Source organism: Temnothorax americanus, unplaced genomic scaffold (assembly GCF_048541705.1).
Source record: "Temnothorax americanus isolate GAGA-0224 unplaced genomic scaffold, ASM4854170v1 Scaffold48, whole genome shotgun sequence".
NCBI lineage: Eukaryota > Metazoa > Arthropoda > Insecta > Hymenoptera > Formicidae > Temnothorax > Temnothorax americanus.
This window is the reverse complement of record NW_027509635.1, coordinates 1143464-1170502: the sequence shown is the minus strand read 5'-3', so window position 1 is coordinate 1170502 and position 27039 is coordinate 1143464. Positions and strand designations below refer to the sequence as shown.

The 27039-nt window shown below is 36.7% G+C and overlaps 1 protein-coding gene across 3 annotated transcripts in view; it reads left to right on the top strand.

Moving 5' to 3' along the window:
* Positions 1-25741, top strand: part of Nmo (serine/threonine-protein kinase nemo) — a 132812-nt gene extending 107071 nt beyond the window's left edge. For 2 of the 3 annotated variants that reach the window (XM_077417233.1, XM_077417234.1), the window contains exon 10: positions 5328-25741. In XM_077417233.1, coding sequence (XP_077273359.1) covers positions 5328-5382 — 55 coding nt within the window. In that variant the 3' untranslated portion in view covers positions 5383-25741. Of the gene's footprint in view, positions 1-1722; positions 1951-5327 lie in introns of all 3 variants that reach the window. The other variant, XR_013258745.1, reaches the window with a different exon arrangement.
* Positions 25742-27039: the final 1298 nt, after the last annotated feature.

Genomic DNA, 27039 nt, shown 5'->3' with positions numbered 1-27039 from the left:
TAAATAAAAAGACAGCTTCACATTTACGCGTTTAAATTTATCGCATTTCAGGGTAGGAAAATTTATTAAGAGTAATGAAAGCACCGTATTAACGGAATAATCAATTGGAGCAATCAATTTATTTCGTCATAAAATAATGGGGCAATATTTTATGATGTTTACCGAGAGACATTATAAATTCTCAGTATGACACACACATTATTTAACAATGAACTCAACGAAAATTATACGATAACAGATATAAAAGAGACATAACGAAAATATTCAAATAGAAATCTATTTTTGCTATCGCTGTATAATTTAATTTTTAATATTTAAACATTTTACTAATTCTCGATTTTCGCGCAATTTAGGACAGTCTTCAAGTTTGTACTCTAGAATATCGTTCTAGTTTTCTCTTTGCGATATTGAGACGAAGAGACATATCTCTAATAGTAACAGACTATGTGATATTTTTCTCCAGATTACACTACTCAACAAAATTTAATTTTTTTTTGTAGAAGTATAACAAAAACGAAGCGTAAAATCTTGAACTTTCGTGGCTCCCTGATTTCGAAATTGAAGATATCAGTACGTCTAGATTTTTTGTGTCGCAGATTGTTTTCTGTGATTAATGGTTTTGACATATTTAACAAAGTCTATAAAATATATTATTCTAAAAAATTTACTGCATAAAGATGTGTTAAGGAGGTTCGATGGCTTCATCGGTGGGAGTAGGGGGACGCGGGGGTTCTGGAAACAGCGCACTAGCGTTTGAAGTAGTGGTAATGAAGGGGATTGCTCTGATTGGTCGCCGCGTGCGTATAATGCGTGCTGCTGTTCACGTCGTTCACGACCGTGGCAGTCTAGCAGACGAAATATCAAGCAATTTATGCTTTAATAATTAATTTTTCTACGAAATGTGCGGTAACCTTCTCCTTTCTTTCGCTCATTTATTTGTAAATTATTAAGTTACATGTGCATATTTTTCTTTCCTTATTATTTGCATTTTTTCTTGCACTTATTTCATTCTGAAGGTATATGCAATATACCATTTCCCATAAAAACCTATGTTAAAAATGTAGCCAGTTTCATGAAATTTTAATATGTTGTTTTGGAATGCAAAATAGAATTATGTGAACTTTTTGGGAATTTTTTACCGTCCCGTTTTGAAAAAAATCTAATCCAAAAATTGTACTTTTTAAGTTTTTGGAGTAGATTTTTTTCAAAACGGGACGGTGAAAAATTCCTAAAAAATTCTCATAATTCTATTTTGCATTCCAGAACAACATATTAAAATTTTATAAAACTCTCTGCATTTTGTTGTAGCCATCGAACCTCCTTAAGCAACGAGCAATATTTACGAATAACAAATATATTTACAGTCATCTGAAAAAAATTCACTATATAAATTCAATATATAAATTCGCCTGTAATTGGATCGATTCTTCGAATTATCTTTAATTATGAATAGCGAAAGGTTCGAAAATCTAGGCGTGACTCTTACGGCAAAATCCTTGAACAAAATCGGTCCAGATTTTATTCTCATTATCCAAAACGTGTGGAATAGGGACATTAACGAAAATACGTCTCGGGCTAGTCGATTTGACACTCAATACTTAGTAGCGTTATCGTCGCAACTTCTACAAGGTGTGTGTGTGTGTGTGTGTTGTTGAGTAGTGTTACTTGCAACTAATGCTGGATGTGTAACAATTGTACGTTCTTGCTTACTCTGCCGTCAAGTTAGAGCAAGCCGATCGCCGAACCAGCGCCCTGCTCCGCGTATACGTACACGTTACTACTACCACTACCGACTCAGCTATCTACCACTGTCAGCTACTATCGACTACTACCGCTATCGTCTACTACTACTACCGCTACCACTACTACTACCAATCGTGTTACGCCTTCTCCTGAACGAACCGAACGAACCGAGAGTCAGCTATAGTCGGCGCGACCTCGCTCGCAGAGGTACATGATCCAGCCTATATTTTTTATAATACCAAGTATTATTGCCTTTTGCTTGCGTTACTGTCTCACCTTGGGTTCTCTGACCGCCCTTTGTTTACCTCATGATGTACATACGCCATGCCACTGACATTTTGTCCAACATTTTGCCGTGCGACCGATATACATGATGTGCCTTTAAAATCGCTCATAATGGTAGGTCCATTTCCGATTTTCGATTATATGAGCGATAAACGCATGTATAAATAAATTTAGCAACGATTATCACAAACGTTTATCTGTACACGTTTAAAAATCGGGAAAGGAGTAATTGGCGATTTCGAAGGCATCTTATTGTGTAGCGTGTCGCATCTCCAAATCGGATCGGTCGCGTCGCGTATTTCGTGTCAAGGCAGGTTGATTGCGCTCGAATGGGGTGACACACTTGTTTATAATTAAATATAATTATATGATGAATTCGGATGGATATCACCACGACCGCATCACGAGCGGTTGATTAAGCATTCGCGCGTTTTGAGAGAGAGAGAGAGAGAGAGAGAGAGAGAGAGAGAGAGAGAGAGAGAGAGAGAGAGAAAATAAAACTCCTCAAGATCTCTCCGTGAATTCGATAAAATTATTTTATGTTGAGGGATTCGCAGAAAAAAATTTATAATAATGTGTCGTATTAATCCAGTATTAATATCACGTTAGGTGCGATAATTCTCAAATTAACCCCGTTAAAAATGATTAAAACCGGATTGAATACGGTTCTTATAAAATATAACATGTATTCAATTATTGTAGATTAAATTAGGGATCATTATTATCGAAACTCTCTGCTGAAATGGATTATATTCGTCGAATGTAATCCGAATATTTGCTTCAAAATACTCGCGAGCGTGATATTTCAATAATATCTCGTAAATAATCATATTATTCAAAAGTGCAACTGCACGCGCTTATTTTGTTTCGGTACAACAATATCCTTCATTCGCAGCAGCTGAGTTAATTGAAAAGTCGCGCGAGTGCATAATTAATCGAAACAAGTTTCAGAAATAAATTCTGCGGATATGCGCGCGGAAATTAGGGATAATCTAGCGCCAGTTTTCACGGATTTTGGGGCGAGCGACGCGGGCTTAAGTGACGACAGACGAGACGCGTTCAGCAATGCTAATTAGCGGCAGTTTTCGCGTACGCGCAATTAACGCGCTCCTTAAACATCCGCGCGACGAATAATATACCCGGCATTACTCGGCCGTTCCTTTGTCTTGATGAGTGGTTTCCGTCCCCTCTGTGTACGTCTCTCTCTCTCTCTCTCTCTCTCTCTTTCTCTTTGTTTCGACTGGGCGAGAGCGTTGCTGAAGCGAGAAATCGCATCGCTGCTGGCCCACTTGCGGGACTACTTAGCGAGTCCGAAAGAATAAAAAAAAAAAATGATTAAAAATAAAGAAACAATTATATACGATCTTCGAGGAATATCCGCCAATTGCGAATTAATCTCGTTTTTTGAACCCGCTCATCTTATGGAGTATTGATACATTGAGACATTAATATATTATACACATTTGTAATATGACGCAGTAAAAAAAAATATAAAAAAAGAAATATCTTTCAAAATTATTTGTATCTTTGTCAGTCTTAAAAGAATTTAAATTTCACTGGATTTTCGGCTTACAGTTTTGATTCGGAAATCAAAAATTTAACTCGTCACAATTTGTTGTGCAACCGAGCGTTACTAATCTGAATACTAGTAATTTGCAAGCGGTCACCCCGATTTCGCAAGCGCATGACATACACCCGCCGTCATTGTCTCGCCATTCTGCTACCCGTGCACAAAAGAAAAACAGAGGAAATACCTGAACGGAGTACATTGTTTTGTCGTTGGCATTGTGAGTGTAAAAGAAGGCCTGATCCACCATGCAGCCTTCAGTTGAGAGAAATATCGATGATGTCGCGACGCGCCAAAAAAAAGAAAAGAAAAAGACGAAGACTCTCTTTCGAAGATCTGCATATATCTCCTCAACCCTCAACCTCTCCCCTAAATTTACCTGGAATTGTAATTTGATGTAAAGCACATTTCCTGTTCTATAAATAATGTCCCCGATATTAGGTCAATATTACCTAACTTCGATATGAAGAATAGCCCGAAAGAGATAAAGAGACGGAAGTAGATTTGTATTGAAGACAAAAAAAGTATTTAAGCAAGGAGACAAAGAGAGAGAGAGAAAGAAAGAGAAAGAAATACTTTTTAGAGAGACGATCGGCTGTCACGCGTGCTGACAGCTGCATGGAAATCAGACGAACGTTTTTGTTATTTTGCTTATTGAGAGTCGAGAGATTCATCAATTCTTCGGAGTGATCGTCACGAGCGGGTAGCGCGTGCTCCAGTTCGATAACGGTAATTAATAATTACCGACGTCGGCTGTCACTTGGCGATTAAGTTGAATGCCAAGATAGAGAGGGATTTATCATCAAAGAGACGAACGAAAGAGAAAAAACCTTGATTCGGTGTGTAGCGATTATTACGTTCTTGAGCATGATAAGCAAATTTAGAAAGAATTTTCTTTTTATTTTGTACATACGCTTTTAGTTTACATATATATTAATTTCTTTGTGTTCCCTGTAATTATGACAAAGAATTAGGCAAAAATTAGGTGATGTTATGTCTAACGGTTTTGAATAAAGAAAGAAAAGAAAAAGCACACCGCACTATCACTGCTCGCTGACGATTTCAGTTTTTACGACTTAGTCTCGATCGAGAACATCGAAGTGCGAAATGATAGTTGTAAATTATTATTGCCGCGTTTCGTACTTCGCGTTCTCGATCATTAGAGAAAGCGAATGGCCGAGCAAGTACATTTGATACGGATTAATTGCGATATAAATAGTCTCGATTAATGTCCATTCGGAATTAAATAATTAATTCAATTGAATACATCCAGTCGTTTGAATTTAAACTCTTCAAATGATTTGTAAAAAGTTCTGAAAGATTTCCCAATTTTGTAATCAACCTTTACTCGTGCTAAATATCCGGGAATTCTGATTTCCGGCCGTAACGAGTTAGCTCGACGATTCGCACGTAGCTGTACGCTGTACCCCGTTCTCCCTTCACTCGCTCCGCGATCGATCGCCCTAACTACTCTCCACGGTAATTAGATTATTGTCGCTTAATAATAAACTTCTAACTTCATAAAAAAAAAAAATTAAGTTTGTGATAAACGGAATGGCGATTTTATCGAGATTGTTTCAGCTGAAATACCGTTGGCCGTTTATATAGGGTGGTCGACTCGCTTTACCGCAGAAGGGTCGCACGTTTTTCCCCCTAGCCTAGCTTTCTCAGCCCCCCTCCCCCCGCCATTCCCTTTGTCGCCTCTCTAATGTCTTGTTCGTACGACTTGCAGCTCCACGGTGGCTCACCCCTCGGAATTGCCACCCTCTCCACACCAGTGGGAATAAAAAGTCTTCCCCCCGTGCCCGTCCCCGAGATAGGACCGTCGGACTCGAGTCGGTGACGACGACTCGTGTCGCGCCCCCCGAGAAGAAAGGAGGATCTTCGCCGATCGGAAGATAGTAAGTCACCGATAACAAGAAGAACGAAGAGGAGGGAGAGGAAGAATGGAAAACGGGGAACTGGAAGCTGCGGAGAGAAGAGCCAAGAGAGACAATAGACTGCCGCACACTGTAGCCTCAATTTTCGATTAGCTGATACGTATATATGCATGGGACATCGTGTAGGAATGCGTAGAAAAATGCGTAGGAGGTTTCGACTTTCGAAGAACTTATATTTTTCGATTTATACCAGAAATGCAATTTTCATATTGACGTTAGAAATTATTCTAATGACTTGTACCATTTTTTTTAAGTTGAAAGTTTTTCGCAATTGCTAAATTGTTGTAAGTGTCAAATGAATACGTGAATGAGTATTTCCGACTTACGTGTAAGAACACATTTTGAGAAACTTATAGGAGGTCTTTTAGATTTTCTCACATTTCTCAAAAGAGAATTGGAAGGTCTTTCCATTTTTTCCTAGAGATATACGCCTCAAGGAAATAGAAGATTTCTTCCATTTTCTTTTGAAAATACATTTCTGGCTACTCTTTTCCGGATCTTCCTTTAACGAGCTATCTCTCCGAAACTCTCAATCATAATTTAATCAAAATCAAAATATTTAACAAAGTAAATAATAATTCTGTTTCGATATTTGAACTGAAATTTAATTTATATCTTAAGAATTTTTTGATAGATTATTAAACTTTATTTAAATTTATGGAATATTGTGTGATTATCTGTATTCACAGAACTTTAGTAATACTCACGAGATCCGAAGAGAATTCTAAAAATCAATAATTGACGACTAAAGAATGATTTAAAAAAAGAACAACATTACATGCACGTGTCAAATATTCTCCAAGGGAAGACTGACTTGGAATTTTATAAGAAAGCCATATCGTCGTTTTTCTACGCATTTCGCCGCATCCTGCATGTATATATAGCAATATATTATACGTATTATACATTGTATACACACACGATCGAGGAGAGAGAAACATTTACGTACACACATATACACGCGCACGCGCGCGCGCGCGCGCACGTCTATGCACACACACACATTAGCCAATTTAAAACACAAAGTAGCCAATTAATTCCAATAGAGAGCGGTGGGAGAGATTCCCGAGGATTGGAATCGCGGGTACCGTGAAAGCGGGAGAGCGAAGGGGTGGGGAGGGTGATATAATTAATTAGCTATTAAGTAAACGCGAGCGTCGAACAGACCGGGCCAGTCCTTTTTTCTTAGATTTTACACACGTGTACAGGTCGCGCTGGCCATTTTATGATTGAACACGCGCGCGAATGCTCGCGCGTGCGAAAGGGGAAAGTGCCAGGAGAGAGGGGAAGGAGAATCCTTGCCTGATATTCCTAATAATGTCAGGCTGAACCGACTCGTCCTCGAAAGGATATTCCTCGAGGACGTTTCCTCGCATCGACGAGATTATAGCTCCGAATCGAATAGTTCTCGACAGGAGATTTTGCTCGAGAATGCCGCGAGACGTAAAAGGATAGCTCTGAATCGGCAAGACATCCCTTGAGTGTCGCTGCGAATAGATTTGTTCTTGAGAGAATATCTCCCGAGGACGTCGTCTCGGTAACGATAAAATTATTATTCCGATTTGAGTAAACCTTGACAGGATATTTTTTGAGGATACCTCGGGAAGGATAGCTCCAGGATCCGGTCGACCTCGATGAGATATCTCTGGATGATAGTCACGCGAGAACACTTGCGAGAAAATTAATCCTCGGCGAGATACATCGTTCAAGGATATCCGAGGATGTCCGAAGATCAGCAGAGCGCAAAGCCCCTTCGAATTGTATCGTCCTTGACGAGATTGTGTTTGCGGATTTGTATCCGCGGAGCGCGAGATTCAATCGAGGATATTCGCGCGATTTGTTCTTTCTCCGGTTGGCGAAAACTCGAAAACTTTTCCGGAAAAGAAAATTCCGTGTTTTCCTCTGATCCTCTCGGTTTGCCGAAGCGAGAACTAAATCTCGTGCGAACGAATCAATCACCCGCGAGCGTTCAGACGCGGCTTTCGATAAATCGGCGACAAATCGGCTACGAAGAGGAACCAAGGGAAAGGAGAAGAGAGAAGAGAAGATCGACGTGTCGAAGAAGAAGTCGTCGTCATCGATCCTTCTTGATGAAGCGACAAAGTAGTGTTAGCGACTGTAGGGATAAAAGGTGGTACTATCGGCACTTTTCCTCTCTAGCGTTAGCATTGGTAATGAAGCATTTGATTCCAATGAGCGTACCAGCGTATTCGCTGGAAATAAAGACTAATAAGTCCTAGATTGAAGTTGTCCTTCCTGAAATAGAAAAGGATAAGGTAGATGAAAATTCGGATAGACGCGCGCGATGAATGAAAATGCGGTAGGGACGGGAAGTGTGGGAATGTTACGGCGGCGAGTCGCAAATGCGGATGTTAAGATCGTAAATTCACAAGGAAAACGTAAATGATTGTGTTAACGGAATAGAATGAAGATTTCTGAGCACTTTCGTTGCTTTCCGAAAACTTTACATTCGGGGGGGAAATTAGCGGAGCAGATAGGCAAATTGTTTACAGAGTGATTTCGAAAAAATGAGTTGACGACTCGACCGGCTATAGGAATTCGACGAAAGAACTGAAGACGAAGGATCGGAAGGATTCCGAAAGAAACGTGTTAAAGGATCGTCGTTAACGCTCAAGTTGTTCTCGATGAAAATTAGTCGCAGGAACGATGAGGCTCGGAGCTTTTAACGACTCTTCTGCGTTTTCCGCGACAACTCGCTGCCTCGATAGGACGAAAGGAACTCGGGTCCTGTTCCTTCGTGACTGTTCCGATCCCACGTTCGCTCGTTCTCGTCTTTTAAGATCGAGTTCTCGAACGACGGGACTCCTTGGATCTCAGACTAGGAAATAAAAAGAGGAGTACGTCATTTCGAAGGCATCCGCGAGCCACGTGTACTGATGTTCAACGACCTTCCTCGTCGCTGGCCGATCTCGAAAAATCTCGAGAATTTCCGCGTCGAGAAAACGATTCGATAATTTTCCCTCATTTACCTCGCGAACGCGAGTTTTTCCTCGCGCGATTGTAAAAAATCGCGATTTATTTCAATAAACGCACTGCCGACTTATCGTGTGAACGCGATGATATCGATACGGGAAAATGAGAGCGGGAGAGAGAGTGAGAGAGAAATATATATATGAGGGAAAGAATTAAATAAATAGATAGCTAGAGAAATATAAGAGAATAAAACAGAAGAATGAAATTCGGGGATCAAAGCTAGCGTAATTTTTTTAGATTCGGCGTGAAACGGACTGCAAACGCGGAAGTCTGAATCCATTGATTTTACGTCTGGTTTAAGTCTCCGGTGAGAAAGATCTACGCGGAGGATCGAGACGAAAGAGAACGATGGGTCGTTTCTGTGTGTGAATAAGTATCGGTATTATTTTTTATTACGTTGTAAGCGCCACTGCCGTACGACAGTAATTGGACACGCGAATCCGAGCGATTCGAGCGAATTTCGATAATCGACGGTCTTTTGTTCAAGTCTGTGATTGGATGCTAACAATAAAAAGATTTAAACACTAATCATTTACGATAGATTTGATTTTTCTAAAATCTTCTAAATCTTAAATCTCTTCCAATAATTGTTAAAAGAGTTTTATATCGAAGTTAAGGGTCAGCAGGAGTCACGGTGGAGACCTCTGTCGGGTTGGGTTAGCTGCGAGTGGCTGCGAGTTCGTATTTTATTTATTATAAATTTTTAAGAGCAAAAATGCAAAATCGGGCTCTTTAACGTACTACAGATGAGCTTACTGATTAAGAATATCCTATTAAGGGGATCCTATAGTGGCAGTAATTACCAACATTTAGTTAAAAGCAAACAACTTTTAATTGGCTTTACGAAATTACAAAATTTTTTACAGAATTAAAGTACGCACAAAAATGTAGAGGGCTAGGGTTGATTTTACATCCAAAACGAAAAAAAAAATTAAAATGGGCATATAGAGCTGTCCTGACGACAATATTTGCTTATACAAAAACACTGCAGTTTATATATACAAAATGAGATACTAGCCCTCTAGGGAAAACATTGAAGAACAATATCGTGCAATTACAACTACGATAGAAGTCTAGAAAAAAAGTGTGATGCTTTTAACTTTTATATATGCAAAACAACAAAAACACATGCAGGTTGATAGAATAAGCAGTATTGCGTGTAGCGAGAGATGGCGCAGCAATCGGACAAGGACAGATACCTATAGTTAGACAAGGACAGATTATATAACATAGAAAACAGGACTAGAAATGTTTACATTATCGACATCGAGGAAGTTCGGCCTTCGCTATAGGATCCTCTTGAGGTTTTATTAAAATTTCATTCTACATATAAAATTATATATCTATATGTCAGAAAAAAATGTAATTTAAACTGAAAGAATTTATTTACTGCATTTTAAGCGACCGTTTCGTCGAATATTTACACAAATATTTGATTCGAGTCGCACTTGAGATATATGATTGTCGGGGATCGTTGAATGCCTTCACTCTCATTTCAACAACCCTAATAAAATGATAATTTCGAGAGAGGTAGAAGTGATAGAACCGAGGCATAATAAATCTACCTAAATAAAACACAAACACAAAATATGATGCTATTCATTGAAATCATCAATCGAGTAATGTAATTAATAACGAGAAGACTAGAAGACGCATAACAATGAAAAGTTGAAACGAATATTTTGATAGCAGAATATTGTGATGATGAGAAATATTGTGACTGCATACTTGTAGTTAAATTATTTTCCGATAATGTTTCGCTGACGAAGACAGTGATTCTTTCCGCGTGACTACAGGAAATTTCGAAATTCCGAAATCAACAACTGTATCGTTTATTATCCCTAAATATTTTCTCTTCTCATTTTGTCGCGTGTATCGTGTCCGTAGGTCTCGTAGGGAATGCCGGAAGATGTACAGAAAAAACGGAAGGGCGCACATAATTACGTGTGATTTTAGATTAAGAGATTTTAGATAGCCAGTATATAGTAACTCCGACGATGAAATACTTTTAGGACAAAGTGAGAGAAAAATGGAAGTAGCAGCAATTTAGCGGGACATGCCCTACGTTTGGTTCTCATCTCGACGATGAAAGGAAAATGCATGTTTTCTCTTTTTACACATGAAGAAATGCGAAAATTCGTCGTTTCATGATAGCCGCGCATAAATTAATCGTAGCCGTTAATTATGCGTTTAGAAATGATGTGCCGACTGTGTGGCCCACGAAATAGAGCGCATTGAAGATTGGATTGAGAAAGCTTCACCAATATCGGTATATCCTCGCTGACGGTATAAAAAATATAGCGATATTTGTTTGATATCATCGCGAATAATTACATTGCGACACAACGTGTGGAAATATTAACTGTTGTATGGCGTGTTAATGCTCTTTTATTTCATGAAAATATTTTCCTTTATTTCTCGTCTTGATTTTTCTTTATTTCACGCACTTTTCAACTGCCCAAAAACTCGCATTTTACATTAAACGTGTATCTTCCACTTGTACATTTGTAGATTTATTAGATTATACAATCACAAATTGAGTTTGTACATATAAGAAAAGGTAATCAAAAAAATTAATTCCTAGACGAAAATGTTTTTTTTTACAAACTTAATTTCGAAAATTTACAGAGAAATATAGCAATAAGAAATTAAAAGACATTATATCGAAACGGGGAGATATCTTGATGATAAACGTGAACGCGTTTTGAAAATGTGAAATAAAGAACTAAAAAGCTGCGGCATTCAGCCAGAAAACGATAATACTTTGGGAATTGAAATAAAGACGTTTATTTAGTTCGCTGGATACCGATTGAGAGTACTATTTAATCGCGAGGTGTGTTGATCCGAAAATTTTTAACGAAACTAAGAATTGAGTCGCATTCTTTGATCCTCTCTAAATATTTCTATGCTAATGTATAGATATTTTTTCACACGCATACGCGATTTGCAGTGTCTATCGCTGTTACATAACGATAGCATATATAACGTGCACAGCTGTGGCATAGTTGAGGAGAATGCGTTATCACTGGGCGTTTTCGTCACGCCGATATTATATTCGTATACCCGTCGATACTGCAAATAACATCTGACGTTGCGTATTTTTCGTTGGCAACGTTACCGCCGCGTATTGCGAATGTTTAATACTTTAGGGCGAAATTTCGATCATAAACTCTGAAAGTAACGTTGAAAAGACGTTTGCGCGTCAAAATAATTTTTTTAACGCTGAAAACAGTAGTTACTTTAATTAAAATGTTTTCATCTTAAACGTAGAATTTTACGTCACGTAACTTGTATAAGTTATATGCGATTTATACGGAATTCAGTATACCTCTATGAAATTACATGTGTTTCATAAAAATCAGTACATTCTTTCTTCCGTAACAATCCGTTGATTCTTCGCTTCTTTCGTCTGAGATCCTCCTCTCTGTAATTATTATAACACCGTATACGGTATACCGTATCACCTTATTATTTTTCGAGGTATGTAGAGCGTAGCGCGCTTCTCTCACTTCATCATTTGTAAATAATTTATCATCGTGTTCGTCGTGTACATAAACTGCAGGTTCATCAGATGATTCGTCGCGATTGCAAAATGCGCGCTAATGCAAAGGTTTTGTGTTCGAATATCTCCGTCGTTCATAATTTTAAATTGAAATGAAGAGCAAGCCGAACGACTTTTCAATATAAAATAAATAAAAATAATAACAAAGAAAGGACCAGTTAAAATCAACTCATCGATATGTGGTGTGTCGTACACTCATTTAATAATTATTATAACCAAAGATCGATTTCTCTTTCTCTACTATCTGTGAACTTTAACTATTTGGATTAGTTATACTGCACCGCTGCGTTCCGCTTCAAATAATTTTTTTTCTCGTTATTTTTTTAATCACTTAATCGACTTCATATACTAAGAATTATCAAAGGTCAATTCTTTGATTTTAACTGTTCTGATCAAAGTTAGTGTTTGATGAGACTTTGAGGTTTTCGATTGACAGGTGATCTTTAATTAATACATACAGTTTTCTGGCTTATAGTGTTATCGAGGCAGACCGAAAAAGAGCTGAAACGTTGGACGACGTACATTTTTGTAATAATGATTAAAATATTACATGTAATTATACATACCACAAAATATCTATGACGCTAAAAAAAATTGATCCTCCTGCTATTATTTATAGTTAAACTAAAAGAAATCAGATTAGAAATTTATGAATAATAAAGAAATTATTTTTATTTTACGGAAAGATAATGTTCTAAATATGCATGATTACGGTTATAGCCGTTGTTAAATTTATATTACAAACGCCGGAGTGTTTCGACCGAAGTTTCTGTCGTATACTTTCGTTCAACGTTCCTTTCGAGCATCGAGATTGATCCGGATATGAGTCAAGCGTGAGCTAGAGATTTCCGAGCATGTGGATAATGGATATGATAATAAGTTGATGATATGCGCACATGATTAATTAGTAAGTATTTTAATTCTTCCTCAGGAGTGATGACAATTCTTATTTTTTTTACCTTTCATATTTTTAGTAAACAATTGATAACAACTGACGATTTAATTTAACTTTTATTTGCGCACATATATATTAGCACGTTTGATTCGATCCGTTTGAATCCCAGTATGGAGAAGTTTGGAAAATAGCGTTTCGTTCAAATTATGAATTATGAGTTATTGAAGACGATCTCGTTTTTAACTTGTCAACTTGATGGATTTGTTTACGATTGTTTGCGGCCGCGTGATCCTACAAAATTTTTCTAGACTGTTGCGACGCGATGACAAACCGAGAAAAAAGTATGTGAACGACTTTTTTTTTATAAACATCCAGCGAACATAATTGCAATTCGTCGCCGAGAAAGACGCGCAATTAATTCGCAAAGTTTTCCTATGCGGTTTAAAATTTTAGTTCAATCAAGAACGAGCGAATAGGAAAGACAGAAAACCGGAAGTAAGACTGGATACGTATGTGTATGACATGTGTGAATATAATTAAGGACTAAAATCGGTATAATTTAGGTAGCTTCTATTTCCTCCATGCAATTTTTTCTACAAGTTAATACGGAATAATTAAATAGCCAACTTAATGCTGTTTTAATTCGTTTAAAGTTCTGTAGAACTTTATTTCCTTTTAATTCAAATTTAAGTTTGAATTAAAATATTAACGCAACGGAATAATATCAGTCTCATAGCGAATCATCGTAAGTCCACTACTTATCGCAGGAACATCCTCTAGATGCAGAGAGGATTTGAAATCTTAAATAATTCGTAATATTATCTAGCGATTGTGTGGCGAGGATGAGAGAGATAATTTTCAGGCATGTACGAAATAGAAATTTCGATTTACTAAAATTGTACCGATTTTGATTTCCGTCGTCAGGAGGAGAAGAATATGCGATTAATGTTTTCTATTAAAAGTAGACGAATTAAATGACGAAGTTTGTATACGTAGGCTCGCTGTAGCTGGTCAGTCGGATACATTTGATTTACTTCGATACGAAAATCAATTGCGCATTCTTATACACGCATTTGTGCGTGATCCTCTTACACATACGTGCGCGCGCGTGTGCTTGCGCGCGCGCACCATTGCATTTGAGACGCGAAGGTATACGCGCACGTATGCATTTTACGATGCGTCGTATGAATTTACGATAGCGGAGGCTAGGTGATAAGGTACCTACGTTATAGAGATAACGAGTAATTAAGCGACGAAAAAACATAAAAATAAACAAGTCTACGTATACTCCACACTAGCGAATATATGCCTTCATTATGGAAAGTGGCTCTGGCACGAGAGAGATGCACCGAAACAATAAAGTTGCTACGGAAAAGAAAAAAAAAGAGTAAAAGGATCGAAAGCGATGGTTCTCTTGTTTTTTGATTTGGAACGGTCCATATACACGCACACGCACAATCCTCTAATCCCGCATTCTCTCACGTATCCACATTCCCTGGCTTTTTTTTTAAGCATTCGGTTAAGTTTTCGCAACGCATAAACTGCGAGCACGAATGGCACTTGACAATTAATTTAATTGAGTTAATTAATTTCGATTAATTCGTTTTAGTTTTTGCTCACACGTTCCTCGCAAGTTTTTTTATTTCGATTTCGTTTGCGAAAACACAGAAAAACATTGCGTCAAAGAGAGAGAAATCGTTTGAACAGTGCGGTGGCGATTAGTATAACGAGATGGTAAGTTACACGATGATTGTTACGAGGTGATCTCGTTGCCGATTAATGAGGCAGCAGGTGAGCAATTATATTGCCGTATCGGCGCTATACCCCGCTCTTGGAATTCGTCAACACACGTGAGATTGTACAAAGCTTGTATTCATTGTAAATAGCTGGAATCTCTCGCGACAGAAACCCGCCGATATCGAGCGCGCGCGACGTCGAACGCGTCTCGCCAATGATTTTATTTACATTCCCGCTGCGGAGGCTATATTATTTATTCGTTGACATTCTCAAAGTGGACCAAGAAACTACGCCGTAAGAAAGATTTCACTTGCGTCTTGCCCATCGCGTTTAAAATGACTGAGCGTTGAGAAAACCGTTTTAAGACGATTGTGCGAGTAACGACAGAGACAAATTGTAAAAGTAACAAGACAATGTTCCGTGAATTTTTCTGGGATTGATAGACACGTCGCTGTATTCGGTTAACAAAATGCAAATACGAGAGAAATTATGTAAATCGCTTAATTTCAACAATCGAGACACTTCATTTTGCGATGTTTTGGAGATGAAAGTACGCGGTAGCCGACAGCTGTCGATACTCGGCGGTTCTGTAGACCGTGGGACGAAATAAAAATGATTACTTGTCGCGGTAGCGTGTAGTCGTATAAAAATTGTGACGACTTGTCGTTATAGTAACTAAGAGGCCTTAATATTATCAAGTTTACAATTATTATTGTACGTCGATACAACTTAAGAGTAGTGCGATACTTACGTAAGGTGAATCGTGACAATGAGCGTTATCGATTATACATACACTTGCTCGAATCGAGCGCGACTTCGTTTGATTTCTCGCCGATTCCCCGTGTAACTTTTCGATCGTTCGTTCTCGATATTCAAGCGAGATTAAAAAAAACCTGACTTTTTACTCTACTTAAATTTTAATAAAAAAAAATATGGCAAACGTATTTGTGACAACGTATTTAAGATTATCGGCTTGAAAGATATTAAAGCGCATTAAATAATAAAAATTCAAATTTTCGAACTTTGAAATTATATATAAGTGTGACTTGAAGTTCTCCTAAATTAAAAGGTTTAATTAAATTTTAATTTGTTTAATTTTTTTTTTCAATTATTCAAGGTATTATTTATTTTGTTCTTCAGTTTACACATATAATTTTTATTTTCTAATATACTTTCCTATTTTTCTAAGTCATTTTTATCACGGAGACTAGGCACTATTCACAGGCACACAAAATAAAAGAAGTGGTTTGTTCTTTTGATCAGACCCACCTATCTTTGTGTATTTTGACGCGCTGAATCCGAATCTGAAGTCCGTTTAGCCCAAACACCCTCAAAATTTCGAGTAAATCGCAAAAAATAGCTAAAAATAGCGAAAAATCACGTTAACGAGTGCGAGAAAATTCGAAAAAATTGTTTCTTTTGTATTTTAATGCGCTGATTCCGAATCTGTAATCTGTTGAGCTCCATCACTCACACATATTTTTTACTATTCACGATTTTTAGTTTTTTTTTATTTGTGATTTTGCCAAATTTTTTAGTAATGAAGCTCAACAGACTTCAGATTCGAATTCGCCTCGTAAAAATGTATGAAAGAACACTGGATCTAATCTAGAAAAAATAGATTGCTCCAAAATTTCGTACGCTCATTAATATGACTCTTGGCTATTTTCAGCTATTTCTGGCGATTTTGCAATATGTACGTGTGAGTGATGGAGCTCAACAGATTACAGATTCGGAATCAGCGCATTAAAATACAAAAGAAACACAATTTTTCCGAATTTTCTCGCACTTGTTAACGTGATTTTTCGCAATTTTTAGCTATTTTTTGCGATTTACTCGAAATTTTGAGGGTGTTTGGACTAAACGAACTTCAGATTCGGATTCAGCACGTCAAAATACATAAAGTTAGGTGGGTCTGGTCAAATGTACTGACCACTTTTTTTATTTTGTGTTATCTATACAACTTCTGCAGAATGTGACTTTTATACGCATCTATCCCTCGGTACTCGTGAAAGTGCGAGGCGTCGAAAGACCGGCAGGAGATAGCCGAGTGACATCGGCAGAAGAAGGGTGCGAAAAGACGGGGAAGCTTCATTCGTGCAGTTACGCAGTACTTACGAGTCGTAAAGCAGCATATAAACGAGACGTGTGTTTGCGCGTATTTGTCGCAATCGCGCGTTTTACGAGTCGCGTTTAAAGCATCGCGATACACAGAATCGTAGATAAAATAAATGGTAATGCGAAAAGCAATTTTCTTCTTATTCGCGTTTGATGTAATAGGAAAAGGCAGTTAAATTCTGAAATAAAAATTCTTACACGGAGAGAATTTTTATATTAATAATCTTTGTGTTATTAATTAAAATGCTAATTTCTTCATACATTTCTTTTCAGTTATTCCTACATTTTTTATTTTTAAACTATAATAATTATGTTTTTTGTTTTATTTAAGCTAATCATTTATATTCATATCTAATTATTTAGATTGGCGATATTTAAATATTTAATTCAATTTAAGACTTAATAAAAGAGGAATAAAATAAAAAGTAGAAAATAAGAGGTAAAGTTGATAAAAATAAAAATTAAAAAATATATATAGATATATAAATAAATTAAAATAAAAGTTAAATAAAATCTGAAACTTTATTTAAATTAAAATTTGTACTTGATACACGCTAAAACGTTATATTAATAGTGTGTAATAAATCTTTAAGCGTGCAAATTTATGATATGGCATTTATTATTAATAAATACGGACGCATGCAGAATTGTAGCCACGCCATTTGCAAAGCATGTCAAGTTTATGCAAGAATATATATAATAAAGATTCTATGGGCCAAGGACTCCGCGCAAAAGATACATCGTAATGGTTAGACAAACCAATAAAATGTAATCGCGATAAATCGAACTTGCCGAGTCATAAACAATCTTGTATTCTCTCGACGGAAGATAAAAAAAAGGGTATATAAATTTGAGGTCACATCGAACGGAACGAAACTAAACGAACGGAATTAAGACAAAGAATAATAAAATTGTGCGAAATCAAACGAAGTCGTCTGATTGTACAGACTGCGTGTTTATGGAAGCACGCAAAAACATATTTCATCATTCGATATAATCTACAAGGTGTTCGGAAATATGTACGTTTTATATAGAATGAAACATATTTCATGTGACATTTTTTGTCGAAAGTTTAAATAATTTCATTTGCATAAAATAATAAAATAAGATAAAAAAATTACATATTATATTTCATGTTATTTCATTTTAACGAAATCTTGATTTTATATACGCACTTTTTTTCATTATCTCTTCAAGATATTAAGAACATTATATCTCCAAAGAATATAAATATCATCTTTTACAATTCTTTAAAAAGTACCAAGTATTGAACCTTTTAATATAAATTTAACCAGGATAGATCTTACCAATAATATATGTAATATCCAATAATAATGAACTGTTAGAAAATAAAGTTACTTTTTTTTCAACTTAAATATAATAAGATAATAAATAATAGAATTTCATAAATCGCGGAAAAATATTCCAAAATACGATCAGCATAAAGTATATTTTAATTTACATTATAAAAGATATTGATCTGTTCAGTAGACGTGCCTATTACCAAACATCCTATGTACGAACGAGGACGAGCCCGGTCGGGGTTCACCGTAACAAATACTCAACGATCCTTCGGAGGACTTCGAGGGGATATTGGCGTACCTTGAAAGTAACCCGAAGCCTTTTCAAATGTCTTAGCATTTAAGCGATCGCGAGGCTATCGATGTACATATGTAGAAATAGAATGTAGACGCTTCTTCGCTTTTCAAAGAGCACGCGAAAAAGTTCTCGCTGTGAAAAAAAAAACGGATAATCCACCGTTTTAGAATCTAAGAATCCTTCTACCTTAAGGAGGCTCTTACCCGGCTGCTCTAATCAATGTAGCAACCGAAAAATTATCATTAATAATTGGTTATAAAAAATTATCGGAAACTTAAATAAAAAAATAAATAATGATTTTTACATAGTGTAAGAGTAAGTTATATGTTCTATTAGTGCAAATATTAAAGTTTATACAATAAGTCAGTTGACTACGTCAGTGCTAAAGAGCAGAATAATAAATGCGCGTGTTACAACGTCGTCTGCAGCAGTCTGCAGCTAAGTGAGGTGTAGCCGTGTAGCGTTGTAGCGATTGATGCGATGAAGAGATGGAGCTAAAAGAAAGATATAACGATATAACATAAGAATGCTGAGAGGGAAAATGAAAGGAAAATTCTCGAAAATAAAGGTTGTCAATGCGCGAGAGAATAATTATGCCGTTACCATACAGCGCAGAGAATAGACATGTGCAAGTGAGGTTAGAAAGAATAATTAACATTGTTTACTTTTTGATTTTCAAGGTTTGATTGGCAAATAATTGAAACTTATTGTTTATATAAATACAAAACAATTCTCCGGAATGTTTGCATGCAGAGGATTAATACAACATTTGTAATACAACATTTGAAACTTCGCGCGATTTTGACACTCGGAAGATCATTCGCCTAACCTGTCGTACGTCATATTAAAACTACAATATCTTTTATAACTCATCGTCAACACCAAGTTTTCTTCTTATCATTAGAAAGATTATTATTTTAACTACAATTCCTTAGTTTTTTGTTTACCTGGCTCGCAAACTTGCCAAGAAAATACATCACTTTCGGTAAAAATTTTAGTGTTTACCATATGCCTTGTGTTAAAAATGCGAATTTCAATACTGATATTTTTAAAATTTTTATCGTCAACCTATGCTAAAGTTTTGGGCATCGGTTCGTTGTGGTTCACTTTACAACATAATTCAATTTCATAAAGATCTGTCGTTTTATGATCGAGGTAAGAGTCTCCTTAAATGTAAGCCCGTGGGCTTACAAATATCTTTCGTACGATTTTGCTCTAATCTATCGACATCGGGCAACGATTAATCCTCGATATAACATTAAGGGATCGATCGACATATATTTAAAATGCCAAGGAGCGATCGACTTTAAGAATAATTTTTGACGATACGTGTTCTATATATACATATATATATACATATATATTTTTTTTTTTTTTGCGTGAACGATATTCGTGTAGAATAGCAGCAAACGTGTGTGGTGTTTTCTAAGATCAACGATCGCTGATCGAGCCTTCGCCTCAGACGGATGCGATAACGACTGGGGAAAAAATTGAGATTGGCGACTGTAAGATATTTCAGAGAAGCTTCGGCGGGAGTGCTATTTTTTATAAATATTACTGGACGAAAATCGGAGACGAAGTTTCAAGCGCGAACACGCTCGATCTTCGATCATCGATCCTCCGATTTCATGTTTCGTGTGTCTCCTCGTTCTTGGTGTATTCCTACGTCCTATAAATAGAATTGTAGTTTTCGTCCGCGATGCTCTCTCGCACGTAAAACCCAACGGGATAATTAATTATTTTGAGTCTAATTTATAACGTGAAAAATTAATTGTTTAGATGTTGATAATTCAATAAGAAAAATTAGCGTTTGTCATAAATAATAATAAAACGGACACTTTTAATATAAATATTTCAGAAATTAACAGAATTAAATAGATATTAGTAATCGCAAAAACTAATTTCTTCAATACGAAATATTTATCAATTAATGTTAATCGATTTTTCGGACTTAATACGCAAAATATCAATATCTACGTTTTCTTAATATACGACATAGATTAATTATTAATTAATTATCGTTGATTGCAATAATTGATTAGTAGTTAACAATTGCTTATATTAAAAGATGTTGATTCACGGAATTTATGAGAGTATCTTAATCACGGACGGAGATCCTGCGAATTTCCGCATCAGTGATTAAAAGGACTTGACAAGTAGACCTCTCGGTGGGCTCATGTGTCTAATTACTACTTTACCATTAAGACCGACTTGCAGTTAATGAGATCTTGTAAATAGAAATCGACGATCTTCGGCAGTGTGTACTCATGTGCGTAAAGCGGTACGCACGTAAAAACGAGCGAACTAACTCCTTTTCAGCGCGTCCTTCTCTTAAGATTAATAACTCGTGACAGAGTTCTTTCTTCTCAACGTGGTCTCGACGCCGACTATATTACACATAGACGTTAGCTCTTCTGCGGTTTTAGTCGATGTGTGTGTGTGTGTGTGTGTGTGTGTGTGTGTGTGTGTGTGTGTGTATGTATGTAATATATTCGCGGTCCGGGTGCGGCGCGTTCCAACTCGTGAATTCCATTCGCGCCGACCTCTCACGGGCCCGATATCACCCTAAACTCACGGCCAAAATAATTTAGGGAAGCTGCTGCTCCGGCAATGCCTTCTTATACATTGTTACACACACCCCGCACACAAATACACGTACACGGACTGTCCGATAATTAACCGGGTTCCAAGATATTCATGATTATTCAGTTGATCTTCTGTATCAGAAATCATATACGGAAGATCAAAAACATATACAGAGTATACTGCAACTTCTGTTCAACGCGAACATTGTAAAAATTGCGTAGAAATTTGTTAATCGAACGATTAATCGTACTGACCTTTGAGATTGTGAATTTTGTTTTCCGATTATGAGACGCACATTCAATGCGGACAAAATCGATTTCGTTACGACACGCGATTAATTATGACAGCCTGTCGATATACTTACATATAATATATTAAATGGCGTTCTTCTTCCTCTAGCCAACTCGAGGTGAATTTCGAACACCGATCGCTCGCGAAGAGAGCCTCGTAACTTTAATCATCCGAAGACCGCTGCGGTCTCTGTAAACGTTGAAGTGTAATAAAGAAAAGGAAAACATTTCGCGCAACAATAAGGAAAACGGTAGCGAGTGGAGCATGTATAATATACGTATATATTGTACCACAGATACAGAACGAGAAGAAAAAAATTATATATATATTATATATATAAATATATATCTAGATATGTAGAGAGGCTGATCTCCGCCGTGTAATTTTTGTATTTTGAACGCTCGAGATAAGCGACGCCGACGAGATGATTATTATTATTATTACTATCATGGCACAGTACAACTCGTCGCGACGCTGATTGCATTGATATTAGTAGAGCCAGCACTGTACGCTCTGTATAATATTGTAATGGTAATTACATCGGAAGGATGGAACAAGAAATAAAAAGTCGTGGAAGCGCAGCGGTTCTTCGACGGAAATCACAAGAGATAAAAGAAAATAAAGTCACAAGAGACAATTGTATCGACGACGGTCCACGATCGATACGACACTTCCGCGATGAATTTTCGCAAAAAGTCGCGAAATTTTAATTTTCGTCTGGATTAACTCAAATAAGAGCAAAGAATTAGAATTTTATTTGTAAAAAAATGTAAAATGTAAACAAAACTTTTCCAGTTGAATATTATATATCTTTAACTTTGATTTAAAAAAATTTTTAATCTTAACGTATATTTAATCCGGCTTTTATATTTTTGTGTTCCCTTACCTCGTTGATTAAATAATCAATTTTAGAAAGAGTTTTGTATTTTATACATTATCTCATTTAAAAAAAAGTAACTTTTTCCGATAAGAATTAACATTTCGCGAGCTGACACATTTCCTCTTCGTATTTTATATAATGTACAGCACATTGTAGCATAGAACGACGCATATTGCATAAAATATTATATACTCCGACTGGCAGGAATGATACGCGAATAATATCGCGAAAAGTTACTTATTGGCGAACACAACGCGAAGAAATCTCTTCTCTCTCGCGAGCGATAAGTCAGCGAGACTCGCCGTTCAATCTCTCGGTATTATACCTCGACGTTATATATTGTAGATTATTACCGTAAAACACACGTGATATAAGACTCGATTATAAGCCGTCGTGAGAAGTGATGTAAATAGATGACAAATTGTAAAGAGAAACAAAGTAAAAATGTAAACGTCGATGCCTATCACAATTCTACTTCTACGATAACGTAAGGGAAGAAGCAACCAATCACTGCTAATCGCTATATTAACGACTAAATGCAGTTTATCCTATCTGTATGTGTCGGTTCCGATTGGACATAGATTTTGTATATCAGTTTTTTCTCCGTGTAATAGTATATAGCCGATCGATCTCGAGATTCTCGAGATATAATTTCTCCCCGCCTTTATCTTTCTTCTCCAATCATATTTACTACATTATATAACTTGTTTTTATTACTAAATTTTATTGAATTATTATGAGAAATGATAAATCTATAAAGTATTGAATTAAATAATTACAAAAACTTGATTGTTCAATATAACAGACATGTGTACAAAATGAAGACGAATAACTACATCTCTTGAATTCCTGCTTGCGTAATATTATTATTTTTTTCATTTGCGCGATATTATATTATCGAGTCTCTCGAGATCGATCTTTCGAATCGTAGATTCAATCGTGTCTTTCACAATTAAGTAGGTCTTGTGTGTCACGCTCGGCGATCGAGAACGTCACGTTTCGTCTCTCACCGTAAACGATTAATCGGGCGTCTCGCTCGATTCGGAAGCGTTGGTTTCGTGAACTTTTAACTACGTCGACGCGTTTATCGTGATCTTTATCACGACGAGAACATTAGACAGCGTCGAGTATGTCCCACGAGATAAGATTCGAAAAAAAAAACAGGCGTCTTCTTCGCAATCTTCGCTTGGACGACCGCTTAGACGTTGTTTCGATCGTCGATCGTGATAGGATATCGATAATTCGTCGTGCACATGTCATAGATGTGTTTACGCACCACGTGTGCCAGGGACCGGTTTCGTAAAAAAAATCGCGCAACAATTCCGATCTTGGATGAATAATGCTGCCTGAAGAACGTTGCGTATAAGAAAAAGACTACTCGAACAAGTTATCGATATAACTTATTGGGATACAGAATATATAACAGATTAATAATTGAAATGACTGATATTTATAATGCTCTATATTAGTATCTCTCTCATTTATCACCCTACTTAATTCATCCAGGATCAAATCATTGGATATTCTATCCTCCCTCCCGAAAACGTGTCGTAATCGCTTCCGCGCGCGTGTCGTAACTTTTCAATTTCTAATATCTCGAAAAATTCACAAATCCAGTAAGAAAGATTTCTGTTAATTGTTATCTTTACCCGAGGCATTAGTCGCAAGACGCAAAGAAACAGAATCGATCCCGGGCACCCGTTTCTTCTGGTACTAGTTGTAAATTCTTCGTGGAGGAAGTCACATCTCAAGATATCGCGTATCCGACTCCGACGAATCAAAGTCGGCGCTATTCATTCGTATTATCCCGTTATCGAGCAGATGTAATTACGATAATTGAATTGAATCGAATCGAAAACAAACTGCCCCTTCATCGCTCGATTTGTCGAAAAAGCTCGTTTCTCTTGGGTGATCGGCATACTTCTCTCGATATACATGCACCTGCGTCGCCGCGCAAAGAGCCGAATCTCACCATCGGGAAATCGTGTAGCCGATCCCAGCCTTTCTTTGAAGCCTTTCTTTCTTTATCGATTATCACGTAACGAGCCGAGTTTACAAATCGCGTATCACGAACGACGCAAAATCAAAGCACGTTTTTTCCGAATCAAAAAAAAGATAATTAACTTGGGAAATGATGCCGAATCGACATTACTCTCGATCTTTCGTCAAGATCGCGTCTCGCGAATCAGTAGTTACATCTGTTACATTAATCAATTTTCTTCTTAAGAAATAAAATTAATAAAATCTGTTTTATAAAAAGCATTAAAGTTTCCACTTTAATGTTCAATATTTTATTAAATTTTTTTCTGCATTTTATTATGTAACGATGCGATGAGAGATTGAGTTAATTACTTATAAAATTAAATTTAAACTAATCCATAATTCAGAAGAAACGTATAGTTTTTATCTCGTCACGTATTAAATTAAATATACGAAAAAACATTTCTATGTAATCGCGAAATTTAATATTATTCAAACGCGACGAAGATCTGCCAAGAGTTTAATCGAACATTCGGCAATTGCAGTATATTCGGCCTTCGGATGAACGCAGGAAACATCAGTGAAATGTAGAAAAGACCATACAAAAGGAAATACAAAGAAGACTGGCAATCAAAACTATTGTAAGCTGATCTCCATCGCGCAGATTTATTGCGGCGGCCGGCACGATCGCGATCGGCGATCAATCTCATAATGGCGCGTTTACATCGCACGATTATGCTGCGATATCGTTTACGACTACATATACTATTGCACAACGTATCGATCGGAAAGTATACAGAGTTAGGCGACATTGTAATTAGATTGTAATATTACTAAATACGAAAATCAAATGACGATTATACATATATGAGCGATCTTCGATCATGACACAAATAAATTAATAACAATAATTAAAGTCTTTTAAAATTATGTATGAACATGAACACTTTCGATTGTGACTGACCGAGAAAATTAGCAAACATTAACACGAATCGATGTTATACGATCTCGCTCGAAAATCGTGCGACGTAAGCACGCGCCGTTGGCCAATTCTTTTCGCGATCGCGAAAGAGAGCCACGAAGAAGACTGTTTCTTTCCTTCCGCGACAATGACCAAGAGGAAAGATTAAGTCACACTTTTTGTAGCGCATCGTAATGTACAGATTATTGTTACCGTAGCAAGCCAACAGGCGACCAGATATCGTCGTTTTTAGCCGTTGTCCATTTCCAATTTTTATATACCGTACGCAAACTCATACACACACACACACACACACACACACACACACACATATACACGGTCGTCGATCGTGCCGGCAAGGGAGATAATTTGACGCGAGAGTAATAAAAAAAAGAGAGAGAAGAAAAAAGGCGACTCCACAAAACACACAACTCTTTTTCTAAATTAGGCACGGACCGTATGCGTACACACGGTCAGTTTTTTCGAATAAAATTGCGCGTCTGATGTAATATTAGCGAGTAGATATAGATAGGTACCTGCATTTCAAAAAATTTAACATGCTTGAATAGATCCTCAATAAATCGTTATACATGTTTTGATAAATATCGGCATTCTTTCGTTATTCCCTATCTCTAATCGTAAGTGTTTGCTTGATACGTAGCGAATTTTAACATTGCAATAATAACCAATAATAAGAATTGAAAGAAATACCTAATAAAAAACTTTACACGCATGCAGGATTTTAATTTTCGAGTAATAAGACAGTCTATACTCCCTTTAGGTCTTTTGGTAAGACAAGTTTTTTTTTGTACATACTGTGAGTGCTAAACCAGATTTGTCAAATCTTAACCACTAAATCAGGGCACCTCTATGTTTTTTTTTTAATGAGTATTTTTGACAAAATTATTTATCATTATCATGCTCTCTTTTCAGTAGATTTGTTATTTCTTTCTTTCTCTTTCTTTCTTTCGATGTTTGACAGATCTCCTAATATGAAGTTTTCGATCAATATCTGTGATGTCAAACGCCCACGACGCGAAGTCGCTATTTGATCTCAATGTTTGTTCCTCAAACGGTTCACGCGACGCAACCTATCTTACGTCCGCGAAATGATCTCTCATTGTGACCCTTTCATTGACGAAACGGGTTTTCGTATCGAGTACATCGCGTCTGACGTAAGTCGATGTTTACGATTGGCACGTGCTGCGCGCGAGATGCAGTCGTAGCGTCAGGCGTCAGTAGCGCAGCGAGCGCATCAGAGCGCATTGCGCGATGCATCCGTGTCGTCTCTCTGCGTTCTGAAATCGCGTGTCCGCTTGTCCGAGGAAAGATCGGCGTCTCCGTCAGTACGATAAACTACATCTTTAATCTCGAAGACAATATTGATTGCAACACTGCTCAACAGCTATTCGCGGAATTATCACTTTCTCTGTGTGCTACATTCTAAAAATATTAAATATTAAAAAGATACTTTCGATATCTCAGTTTCACAAGCGACAAGTTATTTTGTAAATGTGAGATTCTAATCAGTCAGTGTTAAATTGAAATAGAACCATAATTATAAGGTAAAAGTTTCAGAGATTAAAGGCTATATGTTAACAATTATTTTCATTGGTGATCGGTGAATTAATATGTGTGTATTGCATAATCCTAATTAACATCTGTGAATGCATGAAATAATTTTCAATTTTAATTTGCTGAATATGAAACAAAAGAAAATTGGAAGTAGAAAAATGTGAGAAGTCGCAATTTCCAAGTATCATAATTTTAGCACCTCTACGTCTCGAAAAAGGCAAACAGCTTTTTTATAAAACTTTATTGAACAACAGATTATTTAGTCCATTTGCCTCTAATAAATTAGTTGCACGATTCCAAGTCTCAAACAGCCACTTCAAAAAATG